This window comes from Tupaia chinensis, unplaced genomic scaffold (genome assembly GCF_000334495.1).
Source record: "Tupaia chinensis unplaced genomic scaffold, TupChi_1.0 Scaffold000661_1, whole genome shotgun sequence".
Classification (NCBI taxonomy): domain Eukaryota; kingdom Metazoa; phylum Chordata; class Mammalia; order Scandentia; family Tupaiidae; genus Tupaia; species Tupaia belangeri.
In genome coordinates, this window is record NW_006160183.1 from 5,284,457 (window position 1) to 5,304,612 (window position 20,156).

The 20,156-nt window shown below is 39.9% G+C and overlaps 1 protein-coding gene across 6 annotated transcripts in view; it reads right to left on the minus strand.

Annotated features, from left to right (window-relative positions):
- Window positions 1-20,156, minus strand: part of ANKRD44 (ankyrin repeat domain 44) — a 219,690-nt gene that overhangs the window by 125,246 nt on the left and 74,288 nt on the right. For all 6 annotated transcript variants that reach the window (XM_006159916.3, XM_027776323.1, XM_006159917.3 and 3 more), the window contains exons 6-9: window positions 19,372-19,514; window positions 17,801-18,013; window positions 7,157-7,235; window positions 1,503-1,617 (exon numbers count right to left, since the gene is read on the minus strand). In XM_006159916.3, coding sequence (XP_006159978.1) covers window positions 1,503-1,617; window positions 7,157-7,235; window positions 17,801-18,013; window positions 19,372-19,514 — 550 coding nt within the window. The remainder of the gene's footprint in view (window positions 1-1,502; window positions 1,618-7,156; window positions 7,236-17,800; window positions 18,014-19,371; window positions 19,515-20,156) is intronic.

Genomic DNA, 20,156 nt, shown 5'->3' on the forward strand with positions numbered 1-20,156 from the left:
AAGAGGGAGAAAGTACCTCCCATCGGGGTGTGGTCACACTACAATCCCTTCTTCTCCATTTTTCCACCTTGTCAGAATTTAGGGCAATCACCACATGTGCTCGACATGTTTTTCAAGTCACCGGGCCCATGATTTAAACCATGGTCAGCCATGTGAGATCCAGCTCCCTTAACTACTAGGCCATGGATTGGCCCTTATTTTTCAAAAGAGGAAACCACAGAGGAATTGAACACAATAGGCTGAAGTCATACAACTCACAGTGAGGCAGCTTGGTCTGGAGCCTAGGGAGTGTTCAATAAAGCCTGTGCTCCCTACCTGCATGCCATACTCCTCTGGGGGTACCAACAAATCCCTTCTACTCTTGCAGGTCAAGCATCCCCTAAAGTGAAATCTTTTCCTCCTTTGTTCCTGCTTTCTTCTATTTGGAATGGTTGTCACCCTCCACTCTGCTAAAAGAAGTCTCATCCTCTCAAAATAACCTAAAATTGATCTTTTCCTTGCTGGCTTTTTCAGAAAACTTTGACCACTTTTGAACTCTCTCCTTTCTGTCTACATTCTCCAGAACATATTGTCTATACCAAACATTGGCCATGTAAAGTCCTGTTTCACTTAGGACTTCTTGATAAACTATCTTGCATGATTCTTTGTCTTAAGTGGGCACCGGACCACCAACAAAATTATGAGCTCCTTGAAGATACCAACCACATAACTTACTTCAGGAATCTCCCATAACTCCCAGATAGATAGATCCATACAGATGCTTTATATATGTCTCTTGACTTGAAGTGTAAAATGAGGTCAGTCTCCCCTTCCCTAGGTAGCAGATTTACTCAGTGGTACTCTATAACCATATCATTAAAACTGAGTAAGCATGCTGAATAAATTCTAAATTTGCCCAATGATGTTTTCTCTTTCCTCTTTAACCTTGAGCATTGGAAAGAACACAGAATATTAGAAAGCAGAGTTAGGAATAAAGTTAAAGTCTCCTTAATTAAAACCACTGGTCGAACCAGCAGATGACATAATGGTTATGTCGCTGGACTCTCACGTGGTCGACTGTGGTTCAAGTGCCAGACCTGGCAGCTTAAAACTCATACTGAGTGCGTGTGCGTGCATGCCCAAAATCCTGTGAGGAGACTGGAGGAGAAGGGACTGTGGCCTGGACATCCTCCCTGGGGGTGATTTCTAGCTTTCTGTCTCTCTGTCTCTCTCTGTCTCTCTGGTGAGTGCACAAACCCTACAGCAAAAACCTCTCAGGAAAAAAAAAAATACAGACCACTGGAATAGGCTTTATTCTGATGAAACTGAAAAATAAATCTGGTTCTTCCCTTACACCTGTCATCAAAAGCCACTTAATTTAGTTCACATTTAATTTTTGTTTAGTATAAGGTACAGATCCACTTTAACTTGGATACACAGGCACTATCTACTGCATGGCCGAATCCCTTTGGCAGAATTCCCACCCGTGGCAATTACTTCACTGTATTTTTGTAGTAACCTACTTGGCTGTGTCAGCTCCGCTGGTTATTAAGGTGTTAATCAAAAGTTCATGACCATATCTTGCAGCCACATGGAGAGGAGTGTTGCCATCCTTATCCACACAGTCAATTTCACCTCCTGAAAGATAATTTCAACACAGGATAACACAAGGATTCAGGTTCATTCAGATACGACATTCTATGCTCATTACTCATGTGGACCAAATGTGGATCTTTTCTAACTTCAATGTGCATCTCTGTTCTGAAGTACAAAGTTTTGAAGGGGACAAGCCACCATCTGAAGTAGTGGCAGTAGTATATCCACATAGAGGGAAACTGATCGGAAAAGCTTTTGAAAAAATTTTCTATATTGTCTTATTTAAGGATCTAAAATCTTACAACTAGATTTCTGCTTTAAGTAAACAATGTAATCTAAGTCCATAAAACGTAATTCTGAAGACATTCTATTTTAATTTGACCTGCTGAATTATAGATCTATATAAACCTCATGTTAAAGCAGCAGTTCCCCAACTTGTTTGGCATCAAGGACCAATTTCATGGAATTTTTCCACAGTCTGGAGTTGGGGGAGAGAGTTTCAGGATGATTCAAGGGCATTATATTTCTTGTGCACTTTATTTCTATTATTATTACATTGTAATATATAATGAAATTATCATGTAACTCACCATAAGACAGTATTTGCAGCTGCTCCCCAGTGCTAGCATCATCACCTCAGCTCCACCTCAGATCATCAGGCATTCGATTCTTATAAGGAGGGTGCTGAGTGATGGGGAGCAGCTGTAAATACAGATGAAGCTTCACTCATTCCCTTGTCACTCACCTCCTGTTGTGTGGCCCAGTTCCCAGGGGGGTTGGGGACCCCTGTGCTAAAGCATAACAACAAGAGCAGACACAGATTTCAAGAAAAGGTTTATTTGCTAGAGGATACATGTACTCTCCAGAGAGAGTGAGAAGGCATTCCCCAATGGAGCATCGTCATGCCACAATTTCTTTTCCTTCATTTCTGTATCCTGTTAGGATTTAAGGCATGCACACACATGCACCTGTGATGATTTTCAAGCTGCTAGGGCTGGGATTTGAACTGTGGTTGGTCACGTGAGATCCAGATTTCTATGCACAGGGCTGCCCCTAGAGCGATTCGTTTTTATGACTTGACCATAGCTTTGGAGAGAGGCAGCCACAGTCTTCACAGATACCGCAGAGCAATCCATGGTGCAGGTATCCATCTGAGTACTGCCCAGAGTGGTCTGCCTGCCTAAATGGGGACTAACCCAGGGAGATGTTTGAGGGAGAGCCATGACTTCAGAGAAGCCTTGACCTGGACATACGTATCAGTCTATGTCCAGCCCAGTCAACAACCACCAAAACGTTTGGGTCTCCAGGTTTACCGGCCTCAAATATGCCAAAACTTGGGTAGAGCATGAGAAGAGTGAAAAAATGTGAGGAAGAAAGAAATAAAGGATCTGAGCTAATAGATTTTTTCTTGTTGCTATTACTACCATTTCACGAGTCAATTCAAAACTGTAAAGACACAGGTAATTATTGTCCATACATGCTTTTGTTGTCATTTAAAACACATTTCAAGAAAACATCATAACTTAGAAAGAAATATGTATTCTAGGCCCAGCTGGAGTAGCAAATGCTGGTAGATGCTGCTACAAAACTGGCTGAGGTCACATGGCAGGCCCAGGTTGGATTCCTGGCTGTATAGTCCCAGCTACTAGGGAGGCTGAGGCAGGATCATTGTAACATAGTAAGACTGTTTAAAAAAATTAAAATCTGTGTGTGTGTGTTTTCTATTAAAGTAGTATCTATAAATTGGATTTATTTTCTTTCTTCTTTCTTTTCAATGTTAAATATGCACATACATGAGAGAGAGAAAGCACCCCCCAATGAAAACTAATCATGCCACACTTCTTTCCCCTCTGATTCTCTCTCCTGCCAGGATCCTGGGCACCTGTGTGTGTTTTTCAAACTGCTGGAGCTAAGACTCCAATCCCTTTTGGTTATGTGGGATTTGGCGGCTTCTGTACAACCCTTAACCACTGCAATGAGAAGGTGACCTCAAATTTTTGTTTTGCACTCATTCCACAAACCTTTCCATTTTCACTTGGAAATCTTTAAGACTTGCTTGGAAAGAAAATTAAAGATCTTGGCTCAGCCTCTGTGGTACAGTTGGTAATGTACCAGACTGTGGAGCTGGAAGCCATAAGCTGACTACGGTAAGGCCTGATCAGCCTGAAACCACTCCAGTGCATGCGCACAAGTCAAGTGTCCTGGAAGATCAGAGGACTGGAGAAAGGGGACTGCGGCATAAGTCCCATGGAGGGTGCTTGTCTCTCTTTCTCTCTCTCTCTCTTTCTCTCCTTCACAGGTGCATACACTCTATAGTGAACAAGATGAATACATAAATATCTTTACTACTCATTTGAAGGTTGCAGGTTAAATGCTGGTAATTAATCATTGAGAGTGGGGAGGATAAACAGTTGAGCGTTCAGAAGTATGCAGAGTGTATACAAAAATAAGTGATTGGCATTGTCTGACTATTCATTGAAAATCAGGTTTTCACTGCACAAATAAAAATGCTCATCTTAATACTTTGCCTTGGAAGGGCTGTGAACCAAAAGGTCAAAAATCTCATACTGAGTCATCCTAATCTGCATTTGACTCTTCCTGTTCAAACTCTGTGTATTTTTAATGCTTCTGTGAAGAAAGTTCTTCTTGAACTTTTGTAACCTTCTAAACAGCTTCTGAGGCAGCTGCCTGATACAAATGGCTGGATCCGATCCTGCTGATACCAGATCCTGCCTTCATTCCATTCCTGTCCCTCCCTCACTCCTTTCCTGCAACTTCTGACAACAATGTGCTTTGACAGCACAGGTAGTCTTTGTTTACTAACTTTAAAAAAAGTATTAAAAATAATTGTCTTATCAAAGCTGAATGATTTTGGAAGAACTACTAACACTCATGGAAAGAAGTCAGGGAAGCAGAGAAATGCTATACAAAGTTTCAACACGGAAGGGATTTAACAGAACAACAAATAAACAAAGCACATTCCTTGGTAGCACATTCAGTTGGTTCAGGGTGCGGAACAACGTTTCCATGTGGTACCAGTGTTCTGGCTCCCTGGGGACAGAGTGGCTCCTGTTGTGTAGTGACACTCTCTGGGGACTGACACCGAGGTCTCTGGAGAGGGAGGCTCCAGGCAGCGGCCCAGGATTTTTCCCTGAGGGAAGCCAACAAACAGGAGGGAAGAAAAGAACTTCCTATTCTTCTCCCCAGGGGCGCTTATAAAATGTCAGATGGAACTCACAATTCTCACATGTGTAATGAATGCAAAGAATTGTCAGTTGAGAGAAGAGAATGTCAAATCATCTTTTTTGCAGAGATAATTCTATTTCAAATAGTGTAAATGACTTTTAGAATAAACAGAATTCAAGTTAAAAAAAAATCATTGCCCTTCCAGAGACTCAGTTGATAAGTCTAATGGTTGAAAGTTTGGTCTTTGGTACTAGATTGCCTATGTTCCTATCCCCCGTTCTCAACACACTTGTATTCCAACACGGGCGGATACACTCTCCTTGCTTCTGTTTCCACATCTTTGAAGTAGAGTTAATAACAGCACCTCTTTGTTGGAGGGGGTTGAAAGGATTTAAATGAGGTGTTTAGTCAATTGTCTTGCACAGCATGGACACTCAAGCAATGTCAGTGTAATCATTATTCATAATAGACTATATATCATAGCCATTATATACTCATCAATTCAGATCCCTGGACTCCATCCAACCCATAAACAGGAGCCAGGTCAACCAAGAATAAAAACTGGCTCTGACAACTGTCAACTGGACTGCTGAGAAATGTACGTATGTTGGAATAGTCCCTTTGTAAGCTAAGTAACATGTGATTGAATGTATACAATAAATAGAAATAAAAGAAAAATAAAGAAAACACATACACACATACACACACACAACAGGCTCTGAAACAAAGATCCCTTGATCACAGGGGATAAGATTTCAGGTCTTCACCAGCTTGAAAGTCTAACGAGAATGCCCAAGGAGGGTATAGAAGTCTTCAAGCCCCAAGAAGCCTCTTGGAGATGCCAAAGCAGCCAGCACTCCTTTGGAACTACTGTAAGCATACTAGCATGACAGAAGGGAGATGGGTCATAGGGTTGATGCAAAGAGAATGGCCTGTGTGAGATGACACACAGAGGAGGGTTTGCGGAAAGGCAATGCTTAAGAGGTGAAACATTGTTCTCTCTCCAACCTTGTGTCTGGGGTTTGCAAGTGTTGTAACAGAGCCAAGTTTATTATGCCACAGAGCTAAGGCCCACTGATTAAATTCACATTAAATTTTAAAAAGATTTGTTTGGTTTTGAAAGCTTTGTTTGTTTTTAAGGAGGTGGACATTGTTTCTGAAAAAAAAAAGTAGAAAAATACAGTGGAATGGAAAGTGTTTAAAAGAGAGACTAGTGTCACTTTCCCTCTCCTTTTATTTATGTCCAAACAAAATAAAACAGTTAAAGTATCCTTTTAAATAACATAAATATCCAAAGTGTGGCACATATTTCAAATGAGAAATAATGGGAGTTGCACAGATAATTTCCATTTTACCGTACTTGGATCACTGGAAATCTGGATTTTTTTTTCCCCTACAGTTTCACTTTCATGCTTATAAATTTCCTTTCCTTTGCTACAGATATTTTGCTTTCTAAGCATAATTTCAGTGGCTGCTCTTCCACTCAAATGTCAAATGTCTTTCTTGTTTTATGACTTAAGTGCCTACGATAGAACTCAGTGCCACTACCAATTCAAGTGTATGTCGTCCAAAATTCCTACAGGTGAGAAAAATAAAAAATAAAATAAAATTGACTTACACTAGAATTTTGAGTTGTAGAAATGTGATTCAACTAAAAATAACTTAGAAACTGCTGAAGTAACCTGGAATATCGACTTAAGGTCTGAACTAATCCTGGTTTTTGGTTGTTTTTTTTTTGTTTTGTTTTGTTTTTGTTTTTGTTTTTTAGTACTCTCTAAGATTTGCAAAGACAACACAAGCTGTCCAAGTCAAGCCACTTACAGATGCTGACCACCCACCACCCTCTTAGGACATCAACATGAGAAGTGACACATCCTCATACTTTGGCTTCACAGACATCCCGAATAGTCAAGTATAGCTTTGTCGTGAGCCTGGAAAATTACTATATCTCGCGACCTTCCAAGGTCTCTGTCAAGTCTGATTTTATGATCCTTTGTATCATGTACTTATCTGAATTTTCTCTGAATCACCTTTTTTCTATCTTTGCCCATGTAGCTTAGTAAATTTTAACTCAGGAGATTTATCTTTATTAGTTTCAGAGTGAAAAGTAGATCATCTTAAGCCTGTATATTATTTCCAATTTCAAAACTCACATATTCTTTGTCTTACTGGGAACTGACTTTAAAATTGTGACTTTCTGTTCTCACTAGTAAGACGAAAGCTGATGATATGTCTGACAAAGAGCTTTTAGCAAAGTCCGTCCAAGGACTGTGTACATCATGCTTACTAAAATTCCCAAACAAACATCAACTTTCACATTCAGGTGACTGACGGTCAAACTCAGTCAGACCAAGAAATTGTTCAAATAATGACACTGCTGAAGTATCTGTCTTACCATTCTGAATAAGGGTTTGTGACCGTGTGAATCTTCCATGAACAGCTGTCATGTGCAAAGGACTCTTGCCATCTTTACTCTAAAAAAGAATAATAAGAAGAAAGTAATTAAGAAGGTGCTCATGAGCCAGTGACATAAATCTGAAATATCTCTATGGACACTAGTGACAATGCCTTGGAAGCATCAGTTAAAAAATTGGGAGATGGGGGACGGGCAGTGAGCGGCATGGTGGTTAGGGCAGTTGGATCCCACATGAATGATGGCATGGTTCCAGTCCTGATCCCAGCAGCTTGGGGAACATCCTGGGAATGTGTGCATGTGTGCTCAAAATCCTAAGAGGAAAATGGAAGGGAAGGGATTGTGGCATAGCCATACCCCTTGTGGAGTGCTTTCTTACTTTCTCTCTTTCTCTTGCACATGTGCCCTATAGCAAATTTTAAAGAAAAAAAAATTTCACACTATGATCACAGGAAGCAAAGATAATTTTGAAAGAAAAAGATAAAATGCATATGACCTCTCAAGTTACCAAATAACATTATGTTTAGAGAGGTTTGTTTGTTTGTTTTTTGTTTTTTGCTATAGGGCGCGTGCGCTCGCCAGACTGGCAGAGAGAGACAGAGAGACAGAAAGTGAGAAATCACCCCCCAGGGGGGATGGTCACACCGCAATCTCTTCTCCTCCATTCTCCTCTTGAGATCTTGGGCACACACGCACACGTGCCCTGCGTGAGTTTTAAGCCACCGGGTCCGGGAAGCGAACCGCGATCGACTACATGGGAGTCCAGAGACATAGCCATTATGCTAACTGCTGGTCCCTATGTTTGAAAAAGTACAGAGAAACAATCATCCACAAACATGTTTTAAAAATTTGTTATAGTGTGCATTCACCAGAGAATAAGAGAGAGACAGACAGACAGTCAGAAAGTGAGAAAACAACCCTTGGGGGAGACGGCCATGTCATAATCTCTTTTCCTCCATTCTCCTCTCAGGACTTTGGGCATGCACATACATGTGGTTGATGTGTGTTTTAAACCACTAGGTCTGGAACTTGAACCCAACCATACTGTAGGCCATGTGGGATCTAGCTGCCTTAACCACTCTGCTACCAGCTGGCCCCTTCCAAAATGTTTTTTTGTTCTCATGTGATCTACTGATAAAGGTTTCCTTCAAAGTGTTTTTTTCAACTTTTAATAACATACCCATAAGGCAAATGATGTGTTAACTTATATGGTCCTATTTGACCTAAAGTTGAATAAACTGCAATGAATCACTGTAACTCCTAAAACTGATCCAGACCCTCCACCATTCCCTACCTTCTAGTTCCATAGGGGGAAAAATAAAATTTATGTTCTTCCAAAGGAAAATCTCTTGCTTCACTTATTTCATTGGAAATCATGGGATTAAGGAACAGCACTGTTTAGCACGTTACTATTTTAATGACCAGCTGGACATACATGCTGGATACATACATCTCTCATTACTCATGATATAAATTATAGAACTTGCTGACATAGATTAAGCTGGAACATGGAAAACATACAGACTTTATATACTAATCACCACTATGCATATACCAAAATCCTACACAGTTGATTAAGAAATAATTATACAGAATTTTTTCTGAAGCTTGTCAGGCCAAAAGAAAACATTACTGTTATTTTAGACCATAAATATTCCCAACAGAAGAAACATGTTTCATTCAAACATTGTTTTTGGGAAAAACATCTACATAACATAATTATTTTTCTAAGGTTCAGGGGTACATTTCTCTAAGTTTGAAGTTAAAATACAAGGCTTCAAAATGCATGTGTGGGGCCTTGGGGCCTTGGGGCTGGCAGGTGGCATGGTGGTTGGGGCACTGAACTCCCACAGAGCTGACTGCATCTGAGTCCTGGACCTGGTGGCTTACTTTTTCACTTTCCTTATTTCTCTTTCTTTCTCTCTCTGTCTGTCTCTCTCTCGTGAGCATATGTGCCCTATAGCAAATTAAAAAAACAATACTAATAACAAATAAAATAATTCTAAAAAAATGCATGCTCCTTTTTGTAATGAAACCCAAACATCTTTGCTTTAAAATGACTCTTTGTTTTAAAAACTCCACATGAGAAAACAACCAACCATCTAAATAAGTATTTCTTAGATTGGATCAAGAACTACCTACATCTAAATAACCCAAAGTTCTTGTTAGAAATACAAATTCTGGGGACCATTAAGTGGAATGATTGTTAAGGTGCTGGTCTTTCAGATGGCTGACTGTGGTTCAAGTACTGGATATGGCAGCTTGCTTTCTCACTTTCTCTCTCTCTCTTTCTCTCTCTCTCTCTCATGAGCATATGTGCCCTATAGCAAACTAAAAACTAATAATAAGTAAAATTAAATAATTCTTAAAAATATATAAGTTCTGAATTATATTTGGGGGGAGGGAATCCCCATTTCTAACTTGCACAGCACACTGAAGTTTAAGAGCCACTGCTTTAAACTGTGGGTTAAAATAGATAATAAAACCACGAGGTTGTAACATAATAATTTTCTTATATAAGCCTGCTCCTTAGAAAGAAAAGGAATTGTACACAGCCTATGCCAAGAAGAAAATTCATCAGAGCAGAAAAATGCATGTCTTAAAGGTCTTTCTTTCTCTCTCTCTCTTTCTTTCTTTTCTTCCTTTTATGAGAGAGATGGACAGAAAGAAAAAGACAAGCACCAATAGGGTTTCATGCTACAATCCTCCCAGCCTTCCTGGCCAGGCAGGATCACAGTCACGCACACATGTGCCACCGTGTACAGCTTGACCTGGGAACCAAACTCCAGTATCCCATGTGGCCCCCAGCATGGCAGGGTGTTGTGCTACTACTGTGCCACTGCAGCTGGAAAAACTGTCAGTGTTAAAGGTTCTCAGGTAGATGGGGGAAAAACAGGAACTTCTCTTCTGTAATCTCTTCTTACAATTATAACTCGAATCAGAAAAGACTGACAAAGGAGAATGGAAATAAGCTTGAAGCATTTCTAAAAATAATATTTTGAGAGGAAAAGGATATGCAATTATGAGAATGAGGATATATCACTGACCATGAGAAACATCGTGGAGGAGAGCTGCTAAAAGTTATCTAACTCCAGAGCATGGCTTTGGCTGCTACAGACAGCTCAAAGGACATAAAAACCAGGGAACTAATTTGGAATAGGCCTTAAAACACACCTGTCTAATAAAGGAGTGATGACTGTCCAAGACTGTTAAAGACAGAGAAGGCAGAAATTGCAGACATTTACTTGTCCCTAGGTGGTGCTATTTCTTTAAATTTTGCTCCAGCATTTTCTCTTAAATTTAATAGGAAAACATAAGTAATTATCATTTAATTAAATATACATAAATCTATAAATATTTCAATGTTTGGAAAATACCTTCACAAATATTTAAGCACTTTTACAAGCTTGCAAAAGAGCTTAAACGCTTTACCCAGAAGTAACCATTTATGAGGCTGTAGCTATCTTAACTTGCAGGTAGAAAACCAATGCAGGGGCCAGACAATAGTATGGTGGTTAAGGCAACTGGATCCCACATGGCTGAGTACATGGTTTGTGACTCTGAGTGTATGTATGAGAAATAAGCCCAAAATCCTGAGAGGAGAATGAAGGAGAAGGGATTAGAGGCATGGCCAATCCCTGGAAGTTGCCTTCTCATTCTGCTCCTGTCTTTAGCTCTCAGTAAATGCATGTGCTGTATAGAAAAGAAAGAAAGAAACAAAGAAAGAAGAGAGAAAGATTAAAAAAAAAAAAGGAAAAAAGGAAAGAAAAAAAAGAGATAAAAAGAGGAAGAAAGAAGGCAAAAAAAGAAAAAAAGAAAAGACAACCAAAGCCAACTTTTTTTAAGAGATAGAGAGAGACAGAGAGATACAAAGCAAGATATCACCACCCCTCGCAGAGGGGATGGTCACGCCACAATCCCATCTCCTCCATTTTCCTCTCGGGATCTTGGGCACACATGCACATGAGCCTGTCGTGAGTTTAGCCCCCAGGTCTGGGACTTGAACCAGGGTCGACTACATGGGAGTCCAGCGACATAGCCATTACGCCAACCACTGAAACCAACTTCTATAGTGTGCAGTCTACAAAGCTGGTCCCACTTCAGGAGTAGCGAACACCACACCCTTCTTGAGAGTGCTCATGCCTCTAGCAAAGGGACAAATACACAGAGCTGACCAAGTTAGGCAAAATGCAAAGACAGCTCTATGGTCAGTGGTGACACTCATTTCAGATCTATCCTTACAGATCTTTGCCCAGGTTCATCTACCACTGAGTCCAGGCCATCACTGATTCTTTGTTCCCTACAGGGATGTGGGTGGCAGAGTTGAGGGAGCTAGAGACAGGAAGCATTAAGAGTATCATGACAGTCTTTTGGAAGCACCTTCATTTATATGGTAGGGTATCATGAGGCCATTATTTCAAAAAGCCATTGAGAACCAATGAAGTTCAAAAGAGTAACACTTTTTATTTAGCCTTTACAAGTTGTAACTCAGAATATTTGAGTTGAGATCAGGGATCCTACTGAGTTTCATTCTCTGAGAAAGTTCTGTTCCTAGAACAGACAAGGATAAAACATTTTTTGCATTTGCAAAGGAGCAGATATGTTCAATTTTTCCATTTATTCAAGACTTTGCTTTCATAAAAAATTAATTTCTAGTCTCTTCCCAATTTTCTAGATAGGTTTTTTTTTTTCTATCAGAATTAGTGCTTTAAAATTTTTGCTACTTTAAGAATTTGTTGACTTAAGCAAGAAGCTCTCCTATTGATTCAGGTATGGGCTAGCCTATGTCAAAAGGAAAACTAATGAGGATTAAGAATATTTTATGACAAATATTAGTTCTCTTTCAGGACAGAACTCCACATGGCCTAAGAAAGATAAACTCTTGAACTAAATGGATTCATTTACATTTTCTTGACCACAATTGACCTCAGTAATCCATTCATTTTTTTCCTTCTATTCTTAATGCCTTCTTTCCTCATTTTTCAACATCCCACAAACTTTCCTAAAACATGTGACATTGCTACTCCTCAGAGACCTTAAAGCATTAAATTCTCTGTGGCATGGTGTCCCTGGAGTGATGCAACTCAGTGGCCCTAAAACTTCTGGGTGATAACACTAAGGCCAGTTTGGGGATTAGAGGTACAGTCAGAAACCCAGTGAAGCTTTCCAATTCAACGGAAGCACTAGCTAAAATACGAATTTGAAAAAGCTATAGATCATCTGATTTGTTTTGTTTTAAATGGTTCTAAATGCCAGAGATAATATATGATTGGCTCAGACATTTCATTCCCCTCCTTTCCTCATTTCTTCCCCAAAGTCCCTTGTGCCACATCCCTATCGCTGCTTACTTCAGCCTGTTCCAGTTTCTACCTTAACTTCTGCAATGTAGCCCATTCCATAATATAGTCCTGGAGAATACAAAGCAAAGGAAAGTGGCCCACCACAGCAGACATATGATGGGCTTCTAATCCAGTCTCTCAGGCTTAATGACCTAAGGACTCATGGACAACAAAGACTTGAGACCATGGGTAGGCTAAATGCTAGTGACCAAGAGGTAGGTAACTTGGCAATGGCAATTTATAAGTCTATCATTCTAAATCATATCCGCCACATCTATGCATACAGCACCTTCTTGAACACTTACTTCGAATGCTTTCAAAGTCTTCAGATACTATGATATGGTCTACATGCTTATATGCTCTTCCTATTTGAAAATTACAAGTGAACCTTCAATGGATTCTTCCATAAAGTACTATGTCTTTTTTATCTTATCACAATTAAACTAATATTACAAAATCAAACAGGGCCATAGTCGATCTAAAAAAAAAAGAAAGACTGTGAAATGTGTGCAGAACACATATTCCTCCACTTCTTTCCATCCATCTTGTAATTGCTCACAAAGACATCGCTATTAGTGTTTTGTGAGAATAGAGGAAAACAAAGTAAGCATGGGGGTGGATATTGGCTGCATTTCAATATGCTGTTTCCCTCAACCTTTGGGAAATCTAAACAAATACAAATTGTCTTGCAATCTACAAACACATTCAAGGTCCAAGGAGCAATCTGGCACAGAGAGATAACAACTTTAATTAGAAAGCTACTTCCAGAGTCAGACAGGATGGTTCTGTGGAAATGTTAGGTGATCCGTGCACCCAGAGTGCATCTGGAATAATGAAGGAGGATTCCAAGGGAATTAGGAAACTGGAAGATGCAGATAGAGCAGATGAAGCGAGGCTGGGAAGAAGGCTAACTTTGGTACAAAATACTATATACACAGATTAGATAGCACATAAACACAAATTTCATATTTAAAAATGGCATTTCTTATGTTTCATTTATGATTAGTAGTCCATCAAAAAATTAAATATCAAAACTAAGTAACCATGCTTTTCAGGTACATTTTGTCAGAGAGAACACAGGCTGCCATAAATCCATGCACTACATAGTTGAAGTTCGTCATCCGACTGGAAGTGACCACTAACCAGTTAACTGGAAGAAGTAGGCAGATGTGCCAGAAAGTGGCCTTCTAGTGTCTCCGGTATTGGGGACACTGGGGGCATTCATGGCGCATTATACAGAGGTCATGGAGGGCATCGGACAGCTCTGTGAATTCACCAAGTGGAGGTAGGTAAAGAGAGCTACTTTAACTTCAGTAATTTTCCTTCCTTTTAAGGATTCACAGGACTTCTCCCAATAATCAGGATGGCAAGACAGAAGTCTATGGTCTTGGGGGACACTGACTACTTGGCCACCTGTATGTGTCCTGCATCTGCACCATCATCTTCTGAGACTCGCCTGCACACAAAGACTCTGCCCGCTTTGTCTACAGTTCCTTGTCTCTTTGATGGCCCCACAGACTTCATCACACCTTCCAAAGGGATGCCCGATGGGCCCCACTTACATCTCGACCACTGCAGTCCATCTAGGCTTCATTTTCATGTCTGCCTGCTTTTCACCTTCATGAGGAGACTACATTCCCTTCACTCATTCCCTTCCTATCTTCTCTCACTTTTGTTTTTCATCCTTTCTTCTGCTCTTCCTCTTCCTTGGGATCCTAAGACCTATGAGAGTCCTCCTTCTCTATTCATCTTATGTGGTACTCGCTACTCAGGCAATCTCATCCTTTTCTCCCAGCTTCAACCATCACCTTTATGGGACTGAGGTGATGCAGATTTTTTTTCTCCTATTTTCTACTGCCCACCCATGCTAGAATATCACATTTTCCACTACTAGGTTTCTCAGATTGCCTGTATCAAGGCTCGAAATTAGTTTTTCAAAAATGTAAATTCATTAGTTTTACCTCCTAAGCCTGTTCTTCCTCTTGGTATCCCTCTTAATAAATGTTGATGATAATACTCATTTATCAAATGCTAACCATGTGGCAAACACTGTTCTGTGTAATTTATGTGCAGTAAGTCCATTGAACCCTCCCAACAGTTTGATGAAGACACTATCGTCTCCCTACTTTTACAGATAAACAAATGGAGACACACAGTTTACGGTCGTGCAGTTACTAAAAGTCAAGACTAGGGCTGGAATCTCAGCAGTCTAGCCCCAGAACTGGACACATAACCTCTATGTTGTACTGTGTTTATCCAGACCAGTATCATTGACTTCTTTTTTATTTTTAAATAATTGTTTTATTTAACTTTATTTATTTTAATTTGACCAGAAGGGGAGAGAGAGAAAGAAAGTGAGAAAGAAAGTCCCAGGTCCGAGACTCAAACTGCAGTCAGCCATGTGGGAGTCCAGCGCCCTTAACCACCACACCATTTGCTGGTCTCCAATTTCATCGACTCCTAGTTAGCCCCTCTCTGGGTCCACTATGCCTGAATTTCCTTTTTCCCAAAATGAAAATGTTTTCTTTTTTTTCTTCTGCATATAAAAATAACACATGTCCATTGCATAACAATCAGAAGATATATACAAGAAAGGAGTTACACACACACACACACACACACACACACACACACACACATACACACACACAGAGATAGAGCCAGCAGGTGGAGTGGTGGTTAAGGTGCTGGACTCCCACATGGCTGACTGTGGTTCAAGTTTCAGATCTGGCAAATTACTTTCTCACTTTCTCTCTAGTCTCACCAGTAAGTGTATATGCCCTACAGGGGAAATTAAAAATAGTAATAATGATGATAATGATGAAAAATAAAATAATTATAAACACGAAACAACAACAACTAAAACCACAAGTTATAATTTTGTCTTCCTGAACTGCTAAATATTGGTACATACTACAGATATTTTTTTTTTCCTTTTTCTACATAGAGACTTTTTTAAATTAAAAAATGATGGGCCAGCTCTGTAGCCAGTGGTTAAGGGAGTCATATCCTACCTGGCTGACCACAACTCGAATCCCAATCTTAGAGGCTTAAAACCATGTCAAGCACATATTCATGCCTGTCTAAATTCCCAACAGGATGCAGACACGGAGAAGAAAGGACTGTGGAATGATCATGCTTCTTCGGAGAGTAATTTTTCCCTCTCTCTCTCTCTCTGTTTCTCCATCTCCCTCTGGAGGAGGGGGGTGTACATGCCCTCTGGCAATAAAAAAGCTCCTCAAAATGACATCTTACTTACTTATTGCAGTTCTATTGTTAATGTTGGGTATTATCATTTGGATAGTTGCCTATTTTACAGGAAAATATATATTTTTGTATTATTTTCATTTTTCTAATTACTAGTGAAACTGAATATTTTTATGGGCTTATTATATTGTATTCTCTCTCTTGTGATCTACCTTTGCCTATATTTTCTAGGAGATTATCAGACTTTTTCTATTGATTTGAGTGAGATTTTTATTAAGCATATTAACTTTTTCTTGCATTATACATGTCCAGAAACATTGCCCTGAGTTGTTCCCATATCAATTTTATGTTAGAGCTTGCAGGACTCCCCCTTTTTTATTGTTTTAGTTTGCCATAGAATAATTTTTTATGTAGTTACACATACGATTTTTTTCCCCTATATGTTTTCTGCCTTTGGTGTTCTGTGGCCAGATAACTGTTTCTTTTTTCTGGAGAGGATTTTGCTATAGGGCATGTGTGCTCACCAGAAAGACAGAGAAAGAGAGACAGAAAGTAAGAAATCAACCCCCAAGGGGATGGCCATGCCACAATCTCTTCTCCTCCATTCTCCTCTCAAGATCTTGGGCATGCATGCACACGCGCCTGGCATGAGTTTAAGCCACTGGGTCCAGGACTTGAACTGCCGTCAACTACATGGGAGTCCAGCGACATAGCCATTACGCCAATTGCTGGTCCCCAGATAACTGTTTCTAATATTCAAGTCTGATCATATGACCTCTATACTGATTAGTAGCTCTCATTGCTATAGAAGCTCAAATTAGTAAGCCCGTAGATGAGCCTTATCTTTGGTCATGTGACATTTTGACTTATTCTTAGCTCTCTTCTTCCATGGAACTTATACTCTGTCAAACCATAATAAATTGCTATTCTGAACATTTGTCCCACTTTTCACCATTATTAGAAAAAAAATATTTTAATAGTGAAAAGAGAAGTTCATGAAAATAGACTGATGTGAGATAGTCTTCAAATTAAATCTTCAAAAATAATAACTTTTCAAAGTTAGAGGTAGAATATGCTGAGACTTTGCTTCAAAAGTCCTGTGTGCTTGGAAGAAGGGAAGTGGAAGATGAGTAACAAGCTCCTGGTACAGGTAGGATATTCTGCTCCAATCTAAATGCACTCAAGTGACAGAACCCAGATCCAGAGCACTACCTGCACAGGATCCCCTTGGTCAGGCATCACAGCAGGCCGGACAGTTACCTAAAGTTTTCCCAGAGCTTTTTCTAGTCATCACCTCCAAGTCCTTTGTACATGCTTTTCTCTTTTTTCTGGAATACCCACTCTCAAATGATCTGTATCCCTCATCTCAGCTGATACCACTCTCTGAGCCTCAGCTCAAACTCAACCTCCATTTTTGATCCCCAAGTAAGAGGCAAGCCCATACTTGCCTCTTAGAGTGCAGTTATTACCCTTTCATGGCGCTCCACACATTCTCTTTTACCTCATGATTATCTGAGTGCAGGTTATCTCCTTTTGATAATATAAATTCCTTGAGGGCAGAGATTACATATCATCTTGGAGTACTCTAGTACCAAATAGAGGCACTAGGTTGTCCTTAGTAAGTTTGCTGAATAAAGGGATGTTCATTAGAACCAGGTCAGTCCTACATTACCCTCTGGGGTTTGGTTTAGGAACATATTTGAGAAATTCCTTGGATGACCATGCTGGGATGGGAACTAGGTTTCTCTTTGAATTCCCAGCCATTCTGTCCTGTGAGCTCAACATTCACCTCAGTATTAGAATCTGGACTATGTCAACATCCTTGAGATCCAGTATTTTCTCTGGAACATTCAGTCAGCTACCAATGACACATGGCTGGAGCCTCAATGCCTTCCAGCTGGTACCGCCACTCCTGGAGAAACAACACCGCTATTTCCATAGCACCCTATTCCAAGATAAAGCTTTGTAACTCACGGTGTTCCAGATTACAATTCAGTAAAACATGGCATAATTTACAGCAGTTGATTTTGCTCAAACAGAGGCCCAATACAAAGGCATTTAACACAGAGACTGTGCATACCTGAATGTTAACATCTGCTCCGTTGTTGACTAACAGTTCCAGACACAGAGCACCATGAGTGGAGGCAGCAGCGAAATGCAAAGGGGTAAACCCGTTGTTGTTTGGCTGGTTCACGTTAGCACCATAGTCTATCAGCTCGTTAACGACAGAATCCTGTCCATTATAACAGGCGATGTGAAGTGCCGTGTTTCCATAGACATTGATTTCATCAATCTGCAAAAGAGTCCAACACAAAGCAATTAAAGTCACTGCAGCCAATTTACTCCGATTTCCACAAAAAAAGCCTAATGGCTGTGGATAGAGAAAGAAAATATCCATCCGTCAACATAATTATTCAGAGCTTATCCTTGCCCTGCACGGTCATCCCAAGAATGTTTGCTGCTCTGAGCTAAAAATGAGCAGAAAGTGAATGTGACAAAGAGTGAACTGGAGAGGAAGAGTCAGAAGGTTCAACCACTAAAGAGATATTTTTCAGCTAGGAAAGGCCAAAGGGTAGAAAGCAAAGCTACTTTTAAAATGCCAGAAGAGAAAAAAAAATGTAATACACTGTAAAGACGTATGTAATTAAATGTAATATAAAAATTAAAAAATTAAAAATTAGTAAGAAAATAAAATGCCAGAAGAGCAGTGAATCCAGAGAGCAAGAAAAGAGTTCCAAACTCAAGGGGCACAGTGGACACACACACACACACAAAGGCTGGAGGATGGCAGGGGAGGTGGCCAAGTAGCCAATAGAGTCAGGCTCTGAACCCACTCTGGGCTTTGCTCTGGGGTCTGACACGTCAGACTGTTCTAGCAGCAGCCTTGGGGCCCCATCCTGAGGTGTGTTTGGTCCATGATTCCCTGCTGCTTTCTGAGATCTGTCCCAGATGCTGGGTATCACCACTGTGATCTCAGGAAAGCAACATGGTTTTCCTCCCCTCTGGGCAGGGTGTTCAGGGTCCCACCACACCTCCTGTTCTGCTAGCTGAAGGAGAATGGGATGGGCCGACTTCTCCAGCACATCACTAGACAATTCTGTTGGTCCCTGCAATCCACTCACTAACTGGGACTGGAAGCTACCATTAAAAGGCTAGATTGTTAAGGTGGGACGAGGAACACTAGCCACTCTTTAAAATACGTCAGAAGGTGACGTGGTGGTTAAGATGCTAGACTCCTACATGGCCAACTACAGTTCAAGTCCCAGACCTGGCAGCTTGTTTTCTCACTTTCCCTCTCTCCCTGTCTTTCTCTGGTAAGAAAGTGTGCACTGCAACAAACTGGAGAACAATAATAATTATAAATAAAAATTAATGTAGTCTAAAAAGAAATAACTAATATGTATTATCTAGAATGTATACATTTATATATTTCTCTGTGTTGATACATTATAGAAAATTAATTCAGTTTCTGGTTTTCCACTACTTAGTCTATTTCCCCATTGCCCTTTATCAGTTGTCTATAAAATACAGAAAGGATGCTTGAAAATAAGTTTTTCCCACTTGAATCAAAATGCAAACAGGATACAGTTTGACACAACAGAAAACCTACAAATACACAGGCCATGCAGTGATACATTAACCATAGCTTACCTCCACCCCCAGATTCAGGAGATGCTTGACCACATTGATCTGTCCATTGGAGGCTGCAGCGTGCAGAGGGGTGTAACCCTTCTTATCCTTACAGGTCACTTCTGCACCATGGTTAATGAGCAGTGCCACAACGTCCAGGTGGCCTTTAAAAACAAAGCAGCAGAAAACATCATTAAGCTTTATAGGACAATTTGACAATTCATTTCACCTAAACCATTACTATTAGCTTTTATTGCCAGCAGTATCTTGCTGAGCTATTTATATATATATATATATATAATAAATTAAATAAATAAATAAATAAATAAATAAATAAATAAATAAATAAATAAACACTAGTGCAGGGTTAGCAGGTAACATAGTGGTTAAGGCACTGGCCTCTGACATGGCCAACTGTGGTTTGAGTCCCAGATCTGGTAGCTATTTTCTCACTTTCCCTTTCTTACTCTGTCTCTCGGTTGAGCACACATACCTGATAGCAAACTTCAAAATAATTATAACAAAATAAATAAATAATTTACAAAAAAGGTGCATAGCAAATATTCAACAAATATTTATTGAGTACCTACTATGTATCTAACATTATGAAAATGCTGTGAGAAGATAAAAGATTATTCCTATGTGAACTTCTCTTCAAAGAGATCTAGTAGAGGTGACATTTGTCACCACATTAATAGATAATGAGGTCTTGCCAATACATTAGTATCTTGGCCTTAAAAAGGCAATACTTTTGAAAATGATTGCTACTCCTTAGGAAAAAGTTCAATAATGACACTTTGGTTTGG